This window comes from Hippopotamus amphibius, chromosome 3 (genome assembly GCF_030028045.1).
Source record: "Hippopotamus amphibius kiboko isolate mHipAmp2 chromosome 3, mHipAmp2.hap2, whole genome shotgun sequence".
Taxonomy (NCBI): domain Eukaryota; kingdom Metazoa; phylum Chordata; class Mammalia; order Artiodactyla; family Hippopotamidae; genus Hippopotamus; species Hippopotamus amphibius.
The window spans coordinates 173331777-173346872 of record NC_080188.1 but is presented as its reverse complement, the minus strand read 5'-3'; the positions used below and the strand labels follow the sequence as shown (position 1 = coordinate 173346872).

The following is a 15096-nucleotide window of genomic DNA, read 5'->3' as shown; positions in this document are numbered from 1 at the left end:
CTAGGGGGCAGGACATCCTCCTCTTCTTTTCTTTTTGCCACCCTGGATCAAGATGAGCCTATGACGTGGGAGATGCTCACCTGTCTCCACCTTGGAGTGGTCCATCCTGTCAGTGACCTTTTCTTGACGGATGAGGTAATCTACAATCTGCACCCCGATTGGAGGCTCTGCGTGTTCCCACTCCAGGACCACGAGGGTGCTGCTGGGCTCATGAACCGTGGAGAGTCTCAGCCTGAGTGCAGACGGGAAGAAACGTGAAATGGGGGCCCAGCCGAGATGTGTGATGTCTTCTGATACCACCACTGGCCACCTTCTCAATTATTACATCGTAAAACTCTTCTTTCTAACCTTTCTTAACCAACCGCTGAAATGACTTCTTTGAGGGTTCATCTCTTTCATTACAAAGTAAAATTTCTTGAAGATCCTTTAAGTGTATAGTTTGTTCATCTACGTGCCTGTTACAGATTGGGAACTCAACATATATTTGTAAATAAATAAATAAGCAGGTGAGTCAAAGATGAAAGAATGCCTGCCTCTTACAGGGTTAGTGGATAGGGCCTTTGGAGTGGCGCTTTACAGGGCTTGAAAATATAATTTCTGGATTTGTTCTTGAAAAGTAAGAAAATGTGCCTGTAATCCTCATACCAAAGCCCACTGAAGGTGACATCTGGGAGAGCCCTGCATTAAGGACAGTCAGCTCAACTTCAAGAACATTACAGGGCTGCCCTGCTGGTGGAACCCGCGCTTCCCCTTTTGCTATGGGTACTGGCATGTGCTCAGATTGCAGGAAATGCTCACAGGGGTCTTTACTGGGCCAGGGAAAGTTGACACATGTCAAGTTCTCCTCAGGGAGATGTCCTACGTCTGCACACTCAGGTTCTGATTTCACTTTCTGTCTTTGCTCTTGGGTATCTATGACTATCCTAATTCTGGATTCCAGTCTTTCCTTGCTCATGAAAATTGTCCATTTTGACCACACTGCCATCTCGTACCTCTTTGTGCCTTGCAGAGACAATAAACACCACTGACATTCACTAGCATGAATCGTCTAATGATCCAAGAGGTTTCAATTCTCTGCCTTGTTCTGACTTCATGTGTGTGTGTTAGGTTTCTCACTTGCTTCTTGTCCCGTTTCTTCCTAGACCACTGGCTTCGGGGAGCTTTCCCAGTTTTTGTTTGTCCTAGCCTCCCTCCCTTACAAGCATCCCTGTCATTCATCCCCATCCTAGGTTTCCACATCTCATGATCACCCATAATCCTGGCCCTCTAGCCTCCACTGAGCTCACCAGATGTGTCATTGGTCTCAAGGATCCCCGGGCAAGGTACTGTGGATGGATCACATCAAAGCCATGTTCAATTTCAACTCAACAAATGTTTATTAAGCACCCACTACTAAGAATGTGCTTGGTGCTGAAGAGTGGTCACTAGACCAACATACAGTTATATATGTGGTTGTAATAATGTGTGATAAGAACTTTAACAAGAAGTCATGGGAGAGCTTCTTGGTGGTGCAGTGGTTGGGAATCTGCCTGCCAATGCAGGGGACACGGGTTCGAGCCCTAGTCCGGGAAGATCCCACATGCCATGGAGCAACTAAGCCTGTGTGCCACAACTACTGAGCCTGTGCTCTAGAGCCCACGAGCCACAACTATTGAACCCACGTGCCACAACTACTGAAGCCCGTGCACCGAGAGCCTGTGCTCTGCAACAAGAGAAGCCACCGCAATGAGAAGCCTGGGTAACGCAACAAAGAGTAGTAGCCCCCACTCACCACACTAGAGAAAGCCTTTGCGCAGCAATGAAGACCCAACACAGCCAATAAACAAATTAATTAATTAATTAAAAAATAAAAATAAAAAATAAAATCAACATGTAGTATTTCAAAAATATATATATATACTACCAACTGTAAAATAGTCAGTGGGAAGTTGTTGTATAACAAAGGGAGTCCAACTCGAGGATGGAAGATGCCTTTGAGGACTGGGGCGGGGAGGGTGGGGGGGGCTTGGGGGGGCATCAAGGAAGGGAGGGAAGATGGGGATATGTGTATAAAAACGGATGATTGAACCTGGTGTACCCCCCCAAAAAATAAAAAAAAAAAAAAATAATAAAAAAAAAAAAAAAAAAAAAAGAAATCACGGGAGACTGTGGGAGCAACAGCAAGGAATTCAGCTGGTGGGAAAATAACACAAACCACATGCCCTTTAGCAGCTTACTATGAAGAAGTGTAGAGTTTGCATATGACATTAAAGATGGAATAGACCCAAAACAGTGCAGATATTGACAAACATTAATTAGAGTCATATGCAGAGGGCTATTTTGAAGAAAAAAGCGTTAGGAAGCTTAAGTAACTAAACCTTACTGAGAACTCAGATTCTGTGAAAATATGAACTAAGGCTGTGGCCTCTACCGAGAAACAGGAGTGTGTATGATTTACACAGGCTTGTGTAAAACTAGAGTGCGTTTCTATATCCAACTACCGATAAAAATTCAAGAAACTAAGGTCTGCTGCTGGAAGAAATGATTACAGTTGACAAGGAAGTGAAGTCCTTAATAGATGTTCCTGTTTATGGAAATTTAGCCCAATTTAATCTTTTGCTTTCACATTTAGAAAAAGCAGGTTTAGAAATGAAATCAGCCCAACACACTAATGGCTGGATCTTATGTCCTCCTGATGGTAACAATTTGGTGGCTTCAGTGTTGTGTGTCAAAGGTAGCTTTCTTAGTTGATGAATCAGTCTAGAAGTACCATCTTTAGGGGCTCCCTTACTACCAAAAGAAAGACTTTTTACTAATAATAAGCTTGATTCTCTTTTGAGCTAAGAGGTCCAAGTCATATCTGTAAAGAGCAAGAAGCCAACGGCAGATGTGTCTAAAATGACCCAAACAGAGGAAGCCTGTGGACGCAAGAAGATGTTGACTTGTAAGGACACTCTACCACTCTGTTTTCCTCTTTCTCAGTGTTCTTTCTGCTCAGTCCTGGCCCTTTAATGCCCACCCATGCTTCCATGGAACAGACCAGAGGGCACTGTGCACCCAGACCAGCCTCTCACTTGCTGGTGTCCTCCTGCCATCTTGCTCCCACTTACTCAGCCCTCCAGTTACCATGTCCCGATCCTCCCTTCGGGCTCTCTTTGCCTTACCAATCCATGGGGTCATGTCCTCCAGCTCGTCCTACCAGCCCTCTTTACTCGACACAGGATTTCTGTGCTTCCCTCCCGTGGCAGATGCCACATTGGAGGCTCACAGGGATTCCTGCCCTTTACATGGGTTCAGCCAGTTCTGTTCAGCCTTCCTCGGAGTGGATGGAAATGCACGTTTGTTCTCAGCCACCTGTGCAGCACTTTGTACCCTGTTCACCCCTCAAATGCAGAGACCCCTTAATGCTCATCCCTGACCCTCTGCTCTCCCCAGCTGACAGGCATTCTGGAGCATCCTTTCTCCTAGCTGTGGTTCCATTTCTCATTTCTTTGGGGCTGAGTTCAATCTTCTTATCTCTAGCATTTACTTTGTTACAGAGTTCCAGATCATCTTTCCCCATGACCACTGACTATCTCTACAGGACTGCCCACTGTAACTCCAAGGGAACCAGTCTCCTCCTCAAAGCTGCTTATCCTGCGATGCTTCTTTTCTCAGGTGTAGCCTATGCACCTTCCCAGCCACTCCAGTCACAAGTCTTTCGTCCATTCTCAACTTCTCCTTCCTTCTCACTCCTGCATCAGTCAGTCACCAAATCCTGCTGGTTCTACCCAAAGTCAACTCTCAGTTGTATCTGCTCCATACTATGCTGGCTAAGATCACAGTCTCTTAGCTCTGGCTCTGCTTCCTGCTCTACGACCCTGGAAAACCTATTCAGTCCATCTGAATCCATTTCCTTTTCTATTAAAGGAAGGGGATAACAGTACCTAACTGCTCCACACACTGCTCGACACCCAGTAAGGGTGTTGTTGGCCTGGGTCTTATTATTAATCTCTATTTTTCTCCACTGCAACAGCATGTTTAACTGTCATTCTTCCAGCCATGCTCTCCTGCTTTCTCCACCTTCGGGGAGAAATTCTAGTGCTATATCCTTCATGCGCCTTCACTATTCCTCAAATTCAGACTTGACCGTTCCTTTTTCACACTGTCTTTATAAACTCTTCTCCAACCACTTCTGCTACTGTTAAATGTGAGCACCTGCCTCCCCTAGAAGACTGAAAGCGCCCCAAAAGCAGATCCTGCACCAGTACCCAGCCCACTGCTTGGAAAATAGAGGACGCTCTTTAATATATGTCTGCAGAACAATGCTGAGGCATGCAAGCAAGAGGCCGAGAAAGAGACTCGTACACGGGCTGTGGGAGAGGGGCACAGGTGGGGAGTCCGTCAGCTCCGAAAGCAGTAGAGTCACATCGACACCAGTCCTCGATGACATCTCCAGTCCCGGAGCACCAGAGGGAGCTCATGGTGGCCTCCAGCAAGAGCTGCAGGGGAGGGAGAGAAAAGAGTGAGCATCAGGGAGCCAGGCAAGACATAGCCTTAGGGCTCCGCTTGGCCCTGCATACATTCAGCAGGGCCAGCCTTCAACACTCTCCCTCCGGGCAGAGTACCCAGCCTTTTCTCAGATGCCTCTCTGCACATCCTTCCCAGCCCTCTTCACCCTGCCCCAGCACTTCCTCTGCATTCCCTCAGCAAGCCTTGCGTCTCACTGACAATATGTATGCAGTCCTGCCTCGGTTGTGATTGTGCATTAGGCCTCTCTCTCCTTGTAGAAGATGGAAACCATGTGACACGTAGGCTAGGAGCCATGCTCTGGAGCAGTCCCTCTGAGTGAGAACTCCAGCTCTGCCAACCACTGCCATGCGACCTTGGGCAAACTACATACACTCAGGTTCCTCAATGCTACAATGGGATAAAAACAGCACTTTCCTTATAAGGATGTCATGACAATTAAATGAAATAAGTATATTGCAAAGGGCATGGCATGGTGGCTATGCTATGTACACATTAGTCGCATATAAATAGTACACATTAGTTATCGATAAATTTCAGCAACTGTTTCTGTCTCTGAATGACAGGGTTGGGTCCTATGTGGAAGCCTAGAATAATGCTTTACACACAGTGATTTCACAGCAGATATTCACTATTCAGTTAAAGGACAACAAGGCAAAATCAGATCGGTGAGGAAACAGAACTGGTGAGCGCGGCAAGCCCTGGGTGAGGAAGTGGGTCCTGATGGGTACTGACCCCTGGGCGGGATCCTGCTGCCCCACCCCCAGTCCAGGGTTCCGGAGAGCCTGAGACAGCCACAGGGCAAGCTCAGAACTTTGTTTCTGGGTCACCTCAACCTCTGCAGCCTCTGCTTTCCCTGTGGTTCTCTTCCCTCCATTCCATCGTCACCATACCCACACATAACTGATAAATTAGAGAAATGAAACAGCTCTCCTGGAAAATTTTAGGCCAAACAATTAAAAGAAAGAAGAAAACAGAAGAGAATAAGAAAAAGAAGAGATAATCCTACAAAAATCAATGTGTCCAAGCCCAATGCCAGTATCCTATGCTCCATCCGTCCCAGGTTAGAAGAGTCGACATAACATTCATACTGACCTCCCCCCCACCCCCCGCCCCCAGACTGGGAGCCTCTAGGGAGCAGGGACCAATTCTCCATTATCACTATGATTTGTATAGAGTTTTAGAATTTACAAAGCCCCTTTTAGGGACTTCCCAGGAGGCACAGTGGTTAAGAATCTGCTTCCCAGTGCAGGGGACATGGGTTCAATCCCTGCTCTGGGAAGATCCCACATGCCATGGAGAAACTAAGCCCGTGCACCACAACTATTGAGCCCTTGTGCCACACTTATGGAAGCCCAAGCACCTAGAGCCCATGCTCTGCAACAAGAGAAGACACCGCAATAAGGAGCCTGTGCACCACAATGAACAGTAGCCCCAGCTCGCAGCAACTAGAGAAAGCCTGTGTGCAGCAACGAAGACCCAAAGCAGCAAATAAATAAATAAATAAATAAATGTATTTATTTAACAAAAAAAAAAAAAAAAGCCCTTTTAGAGGCTAATACTTTTGAAAGGGAATGGGACCCTAAGGGGCTTTCCAGGGGCAGACCCTTCCCCCACATCCTCTGCTTTAGCTCCTCTCTGAAGCACCTAGATACCAGTACCTGATGCACATGTTTTACAGATGTGAAAACCCCCAACAAATGGAAGATGTTAACTACTTAATGACCATGAGCAAGTAGCCGCCAGGCCTCCTGGAGCCTAAGGACTGATAATGTTAACCCCTGTGACACCCTCCTGTTACCGCACCATCAACCAATCAGAGAGCCATGCACGAGCTGATCACATACCCTGCGTCCCTCCTCCCTCACCTGGCCTTTAAAACTGTTTTGCTGAAATCCTCTGGGGAGTCCAGGTTTTAGAGCACGAGCCACCTGTCCTCCTTGTGTTGGCACCTTTACAATAAACACTGCATTTTCCTTCACCGCAACCCAGTGTCGGTAGATGAGTTTACTGTGTGTGCAGCGGACCTGAGTTTGGTTCAGTAACACTTGAATTTGAGCCCATGATAAACAACTGTCATGATTCACAGTGGAGGACACTTAGGGTCCCAAAGGTTAGGTTACTTGACCACGGTCACAGGTTAGAAAATGGGTAGCAGGATGGATGTGACACCTCAGGCCTGATGCAAACACCAAGCTCTCTTGATTAACACTGTATCTACCAGATCCCAGGATGAATACCAGTCCACAGTAGGTGCCCACTTTATGCTCTACATGAGTAAACCAAATTCAAATCAAAAGGTGTAGTTTTTTTTAACCAGGAAAACAGATATCCTTTGAGATGAGCAGAATAAGGAGGACATCATGGCTGAAGTCTTACAGTCTTCAATCAACTATTTATTGGCTAAATACCTATAAGGACCATTTCCTGTGCTAAGCGTTAAGGATTCAGTACATAAGTAATATATGGCCCCTGCTTGCATTGTCTTATGCTAAATAATAAACAAACAACAGTTATATAAAAACCATAACTGTGATAAGGGCTCCAGCAAAGGGTGCAATGGTGGAAGGAGGGACAAGGAGGAGGCCCATCTCACAGAAGAGTTTGGGAAAGCCTCCATGAGCTTGGACGGATAGGTCAAGAGTGATCGGGTCACGGGCTTCCCTGGTGGCGCAGTGGTTAAGAAGCCGCCTGCCAATGCAGGGGACATGGGTTCCAGTCATGGATGGGGAAGATCCCACATCCTGCGGAGCAACTAAGCTCATGTGCCACACCTACTGAGCAGGTGCTCTAGAGCCTGCGAGGCCCCACTGAGCCCACGTGCCACAACTACTGAAGTCCACTCGCCTAAAGCCCATGCTCCACAACAAGAGAAGCCACGGCAATGAGAAACCTGCACACCGCAACGAAGAGCAGCCCCCACTCGCCACATCTAGAGAAAGCCTGTGCACAGTAACAAAGACCCAAAGCAGCTAAAAATAAAAAATAAATAAATAATAAAATAAATCTTAAAAAAAAAAAAAGGTAACCGGGTCACAAAGGTTAGGGAAGTATTCCAGGTAGAAAAACCAGTATTTAGAAGACTTTAGCCTGTACGAAACTTGACTTCTAAAATCAACTGAGAAAAAGTTCATCTCACTGTAAGAGGCAGTGCACGGGGCAAAGAGATGCTCAGAAAGTAGGAGGGAGTCAGGGCCAATTACAAAGAGTTCTTGGGACAACGTGTGGGGGTATCACGTTCTAAGAGCAATAGGAAACCATCAAAGTGTTTTAAACAGGGGAGCAATGTGATCAGGTTTTCCTCCCAAAGGTGTGAGGACCAATACTTATGATGACACACATTCTAAATGCCATTTCAGACTGCCCTGAGAGTTCCTACTCTCTAAATCCTGGGCGAGAGGTAACTGAGAAGGCAGGGTGAGGTTATAAGAGAGGAATCAGGAAGGAACACTTTGGGAAAGGAAGAGAAGGGAAAATTACATTTTTCTTAGTACCTACAATGTGTCAGACATTGCATAGGAATCCTTGTTTGTTAGTAGATGTAATCCTGCTTACAGAAAAGAAATCAAAATTTCCGAATTTTGTTATTTTTTTCTAAGGAGAGCAGCTGAACTTTTCAAGCCAAGTTCATCTATCCTTTCATTTTTCCATTTATTCATCATTTCACCCATTCCATTCTGCAGAATGCCAACTGTGTGTGACTACGCCTGGGCACTGGGATTCCACAGAAGAGGAAGTTTCTCATAGTCTAGAGGAGAGTGAACAACCATATAAACACCAGGGTAGTAGGTGATGCATGCTTTAAAAGATGCATGCACATGAACAGTGGGAGGTACATGAAGGGACACAGGGTTGGCCTGGGAGAGTAAGGGAGGTTGATGTGTGAGCCGAAATTTGGAAGTAACAGTAGGAGTTTGCCAGCAGCAGTAATGTGGGAGAAGGCACTTCCGGGAGAGAGAATTGCAAGTCTGAAGGGCCAGATGCATGGGAGAAAACATATTGTGTTTAAGAAGGTACAAGGAGTGAAATTTTGGAGGATAAAGTATAGAGAGGCCCAGCCTAACCATGTAAGTGAAGACAAAATCAGATAGTGAACTGCCCTTATAATGACATGCTAAGGGCTTTAGACTGTATTCACTAGATTCTGCAGAGCCATTGAATTACCTTGAAGCTATATGATCAGAAGTCCATATTAGACTTACACTAATTAGTTAGAAGACTCTGACTGGTCTAACAGGGAAACCAGTAAGAAGGCTACTGTAATAAGAAGATGGTGGCCTGATATTACAGTGGATGACGGAAATAGGCTGTGACAAGGGGGAATAATAAAAAGAGGATGAATTTGAGATATTTGTGGTCCTTGGTGATGGAATAGATGTTAGGGACAAGAAAAGCCTAGGAAGCATCTCTGGTCTCCAATTTGTGCAACTCGGTAGAAAATAATGCCATTCACTGAGATAGAAGCACGGCAGGGATGGTTTAGAGTGAAAGATGGTGAGTTCAAGTTTGTTGGATTTGAGACACCTGGTTGGTTATATGGTTTGACCTACTTGTTTCTAAATTGCAATCACAGACTAGACTGAAATATGGCATTGGAGATTATTCAGTCCAACAGAAGGAAGACGATGACACCAAGAGGTTGGAAAATTGGCCCCAAGATCTACCAGAGAGGGATAGGAACACACCGAGTTACTAACGCCAGGACTTAGCTCCCCTCCGCTGGTCCTTTGCTTCATCCCTCCTCATCTCTATTCTTTGGGAGAAAGGGCACAGTTAGAAAGAAAAACAGAGGAGCAGAGAGAATGGTGAGGATAGAATATGTCTAAGGAAGAAGAGAGAGAAGAAACGGGATAGTAACTAGACTCCAGCTCAGGCCACCTTTCTATGTATTTAGAAATTAAAGGTTCAAAATAAGGCCAGATGAGAGGTATCTCTCAACCCCTCTGCTAAGACCAGTGCAGGGAGACAGGGAGGGGCTAAGTTTTGGCAAGCAGGGGATCCAGAAAGAGGGTTAGTAAAGACAAAACTTCCTTCACCCTCCCCATCTGCTGGTGATGGCTTTACAGGAAGCAGGAGTTCCAGGCCCTACTCTCCCACCAAGCTCTTCCCTGCCTGCAGCTTCACATGCCCTGTCCCATACGGTGGTTCTGTGCATGAGCTCCCTGACTCTGCTGTTCCCAGGCAAGTACACAGGAGCTCTTGGGGTACCAGCTGCAACAGCCTTGGGTGCTCACAGAAGGCAGACTGGGACAGGTAAGGAGAGAGCTGGGCACTGGATTAAAAGCACCGCAGCTTTGGGGTTTCCATGGTGACACAAGCCCCTTCTTCTTTTCACTCTTTCAAGCTCCCGTCCAGTGGTCTCTTCTCTCCCACTTCTTTTCCCATAGTCACTTTTATCAGATTGAAGAGAAATTTGTAAGCCAACGGAACAATTTATCTTTCTGTTCCTGTGAAAAACCTTATTTTCAAACACTCAATGAAATATCAGAGACAGACAGGCGAGAGAAACACACACACATGCAAAATCCCTCCTGTTGGTTTGAGCATCACCTATGAAACAAACTGTGACACACCATGTGTCCCTTAAAAGAGAAAAGAGAAAGCAATTATCACCCCACCTGGATAGACACACCTCTCAGGCAGGCAGGCAGCTCGCTGCTGGGACTCTACTGTATCTTGTCCCCAAGGTGGCCTTTGCCTAGCATCTCAGAAGTCCCCCACCCTGAGCTTTTGTGCTTTTTATTTTTGTCATTGTTGTTGTTGTATGTGTTTTGACCCACTCTGTTCTTAAGCTCCTTGAGGAGATCAGAGAGCTAGGAAATGAGGTAAGTCACTATTCAGCTTACCCTTTTGAGTCCATTTGATTTCCTCCTAGCGCCTTGGGAAAGGGAGCAGCAGGGGAAACGGGGGAGCGGTAGGGAAATGTCATGGCCCAGGCACATAATATAAGGCGGAAAGATGTGCATGGACGTGGAGTTTTATCGTTAGAGTCAGAGTGATGGGCAGGAAACCTACCCCCTCCAGGCTAAGGCGGGCAGATCCTTCCCTTGGGGATCTGTACCTCATGCGCTCCTTCTAGTCTAGCTGCGGCTGGTCCCAGGCTTGGATCAGTTAGGGGAGTTGGTCCACCTGCCGTGCCAAGGGGGCAGTATTGCTGAGCCCCCTCCCACGACCGGCCCCTGAGGCTTTCTGAACAAAGCTTTGGTGGCTGTGATTGCCACGCCTCCCTATCTCCCTTCTTCCTTCCAGCCCCTGTGGCTCAAAGACCTCTACAAATGCCGAGCGGTGACTCCTGAGTCATCACCATGGGTGTTGTGGATGCACGGATTTGATTTAATATGCAAACATGCAAATCTAAGCAAATTAGGGGCCCGGAGTAGTTAAACAAAAAGTCTCGCTCTCCGTACTGTAGCGTGGAGCTCGGCTGACCCTGTCACCTCCTCAGGCCATTTGGAAAGCCCTCTGTTGTTGCTGATGCCACCCTGAGCCACGAGTCCCAGGCCTCTTACCCTCTGGGTCTGGTTGTTGGTGACCAGTTCGTAGATGGGGGCTGCTCTGGTCACCTCCAGCAGAACTGGCTCGGCAGGGGTGTCAGGGCTGGATGTCACGTGACACAGGGGGCAGGACGAGGGGCACCGTCCCTTGCTCTGGCACTCCATGCGGACTCCAGCCGCCACGCGCTTGGTGCCAGACTCTGACAGGCTGGTGATGTATTCTGGGAACGTCAGCACCTTGGGGTCTCTTTCCCGTTCCTCTGACTCGTCAGATGGGGAGTTGCCTGCCAGACACAAAATGAAAAGGAACAGTGAGGGAGCTGAAAGAGCAGGGACTTTCATGGCCTCGTGGTCCCCGAGTGCTGGAGTTAAATCCTTGAGAGGTCAGAAAATGTCTCTGAGGGGGTAAGAACGTGACGCTGTCATCCCACTCAATTTGGAGAACCCATTCTCCCTGAAACCCACAGAGTTGGAAATGGCCCTTCCAGACGCGAGACCAGGTTTTTTCTTTTCTGAGAATCATCAGCTCCACGAATCCTTTCAGAGGGAGGTATCTGTGCAGGCTTTATGGCTGGCATCAATAATATAAACAATAAGAGCAGTGATTATTCTGTGAATCAGTTTCTTCATCCAAAAATGAGGATACTAGTAATACCTACCTCTAGCATTGTGTCATAAATAAACAGTAAACTATTTTTGAGGCACAAAACACAGTGCTAGTGCATGTCGAATCAGCATCAGCATGCTATCAGTGAGATTCATCAAGTCTGTACTATGAAGGCGAGATCTGTTGAAGACCTTCCTTAACCCCTACGACAACTCTCTGCCTGAGTTCTATCATTACCCCCATTTTACAGATGAGGAAAGTGAGGCCAAGTGCCTCAAGATGACACAGCTAGTATATTGTGAGATCTGAATCCTAAAGCCTTTAAGTCATAGGGAAGAACAGGACTTCTCTGCTTCATCATTAATCAATGTATTGAAGATGGGGAAGGAAATTTGACTTTTTAAAAAAGATTTGCACTCCAAAGCCTGAGAGACGGGTCCATATCACCCTTGACTGAGGAGTAAAAGGTAGCTGGGAAAGCTCTTGGTTTACTTTTGGTGACAAACATTGAAAATGCCTACCAGAAAAGAAGAGTTTGTTCCTTATGGAAGAAAGCAGTGCTTGATATTTCTCTTCCAAATCTTCGTGATTTTTCATTTAACTTATTAAGTCTAAAGAAAGATGGAAGCAGAATCTGCTGACAAAAAGCTCTGGGTTCCTTAGGAGATCCCCGGTCCTTTGTGCACAGTTGTATGCCTGAATGTGAAATAATTTCAAGGAGACGGCTGGGCTTTTGGAAACAATGGGCAGATTCAGAACGTTCCGTCTGGTCCTCCGGCTTATCAAGAGTGCTGTCCTTGTGCACTGGATCTTTGGGGGAACTGGGTGGAAGAATTTGCAAAGTGGTTCCAGAAGGTGATCGTGAGATATGACTTATGACTTCATAGCAGAGTTTTCTCTTACGGGGTTCAGGGACCTCTGTCATTCCCCACCCCCACCCCCGCCTTGTTTGCAATGTAACATAAGGCCGTTTGGAAGTGTCCAGAGGCGTTCCGGCACTGTTGTTTCTCCCTTGAGCATCGTCACCACGTGGATGAAGCATTTTTACCAGCAGGATCATTGACACCAGACTCTTTCCACGTGCAAAGTCAAAGACTCCCTCAGAGACTAGAAACATGGAATATAATTTATTTCACACTTGCATTTTGTTTAATAATCGATCCAAGATTGAACTCAAGTCCTTGCTAGGTTATAAGAGAACTACGTAACTGCACACACCAAAACCAAGGGTAATGGCCTCAAACAGGAGGCCCAGGAGCCCACACCAGCTAGCCCCAGAGTCACTCCAAGCCCTGTGTACATCTTGACTGACATTTGGGCTCATGCAACTCATGGCTGGGAAAATGGCCACGTTTGTAAAGCGGCCACGACCTGGCAGGGCTCTCCTCACCCAGTCCCCGGCCAGGTCTCCAATCTTTTTCAACAGGCTGTATGGATTGGGCTGGAATAAGTGGGGATGGGATGAGAGCTTTGCATCCGTGATGTGATTTCCAGAAAAACAGGCCCTCATTCATGTAGAAAGTAAATGAAAAAAAAAATTTTTTTACATCAGTAAAGAGACCTTCGTTTCAAGATAAGATTCAAAACATTTCACTGTGCAAGCCTTGCCGGAGAGCCTGAGGGTCTCTTGCTGGCCCTCAAGCCCGTCACATGCATTTCATTATCCATCCGTGTGTCATCCCAACCTCCAGGTTAAGAAAGTATTCAACAGAGTCTGGGGAAAGCATTTCTATGCAATGACCACTAGATGGTGATATCAAGTCTAAAATGACTTCTGTGAGAGGAAAGAAAAGGTGTGATAAATTCAGTGTGGGCACCTTGGCAGCACAGAAAACAAACTTATGGAAAAGTAACACCTGGCTACTTAAAAAAAAAGTGATGGTACAGTTTCCTTTCAATCAAATAATAAAAAATTGAGTAAAACAATTCCATAAAACTTATCCTAAGGAGAATAATATAGAGCGAGAGACATAATTGTGAGAGACACAAGGTAATGAAGGGAAAATAAAACTCAAAAGGGAAAATAAAAATCCCCCTCAATATCCTTCACACGGAGTATAATTTACTTCAAGGGAGAAATAATACGCCACCAATTTCTCTCCTCTCACCGGTAATGCCCAAATACTCAGAAACTACGCCCACACCCTATATACACATCTGTGTGTGTATATAACATATAACCCCTGCCCATTCATCACTTAGGGTGCACCATCTGACCTACAAATTGGGCCACTAGAGGGCACTGCAACCCCAAACACAGTCCAGCTGAGTGACAGCCTCCCTGCCCTCCAGCGCTCCATCATTAGGGCTTGTAATTGCTGTAAACATTTGAGGGGCTGCTCCCCTTGCTGCCTTCTGGCTTTCGCAATTAACATCAAGATGCAACTAATCCCCTTCAATATCATTCAGCCCTGGATTGGTGCAAGGTTAGGACGTAGAGAAGCACAGGAAGGGGTTTACAGAGGAAGATGGTGGGAGGGCACCGAACTCTTGTTTTCATCAGAATTCTATTTTCCTTCTCCTGAAAATATTCAGGCCCATAAAGAGCAGGCCCTGCTGGAGGCCAAGAGGAACTGCCCCTCTGGTCCCCTCACCCTGCAGGATGGAGCTGTCTAGAGAGGAGCAAGATTTACACAGAAGTAATGAGCAGCTAACTCCCCAAAGCCATCTATTCAGGCTCCAGCGAAGAATAGAGATGTGTGTATGAGAGAGATTTTTCAAAAAGGAAATGCACTTTCCATGCACAGTTAAAGATACAATTGGGAAATACTCCTTCAAATGATGGAGTCCGGTGGTGAAGGCCCAGATAAATCTCCCTTTGCCCAAAGCAAGCACCGATAACCATCGTGTCTGGGGGGAGTGAAAGAGTAGTTCAAATCCTAAAAGCTTCAGGAGGGTCTGATCGTTGACATTTGCTTTTAAACCCCTGCTCAGTGTTGGAGTGGGCGGTGGCCAGGTCCGTGTGTGCAGAGTGGAGGGAGGAGACCCTGCCTTATTTACTTATGGTTCAATGGCCACCTTCTTCCACTGCCCACCCCAATGACAGTCTTTTCTTACTTCATCCCTCTTCTGCTCTCTAGATCCTGGGTAGAAATGCTCTGGTAAGTTGAGACACTATATTGTCTCTTAATAAAACGACTATCCTATTTCAACAAATACACAGCCTCTGGACATAAGAAATAAGCTATAATTAAGGTCTTAAAAGATTATAGCTGACAAAGGTACATTCTGACCAAGAATACCCAAGTGTGCCCCCTACCACTCACCCCTGTTTACAAAATTCACCCTATTGCTCTCAGGGGAGGCTTCGGGGTCCTCCTCACACTTAGCTTTCTTACAAGCAGAAGAACAGCCAACCTGGAATGTCGTGAACAGCCCCAAAGCTGCAAAGCATTTTGCAAAATACAGTTTTCTATAAATAAATGCCATTTGCTTTAGGCTAAATCTGTATCCTACAGCACACAGTGGATGAATTTCCCCAATAGAATATCATGGTATGAGATTATT

The 15096-nt window shown here is 46.3% G+C and overlaps 1 protein-coding gene across 2 annotated transcripts in view; it reads right to left on the bottom strand.

Annotated features, from left to right (window-relative positions):
* The window catches only part of ASTN1 (astrotactin 1), a 299335-nt gene that overhangs the window by 21912 nt on the left and 262327 nt on the right, over window positions 1-15096 (bottom strand). For both annotated transcript variants that reach the window (XM_057727657.1, XM_057727658.1), the window contains exons 17-19: window positions 10998-11266; window positions 4327-4460; window positions 81-232 (exon numbers count right to left, since the gene is read on the bottom strand). In XM_057727657.1, the coding sequence (XP_057583640.1) occupies window positions 81-232; window positions 4327-4460; window positions 10998-11266 (555 nt within the window). The remainder of the gene's footprint in view (window positions 1-80; window positions 233-4326; window positions 4461-10997; window positions 11267-15096) is intronic.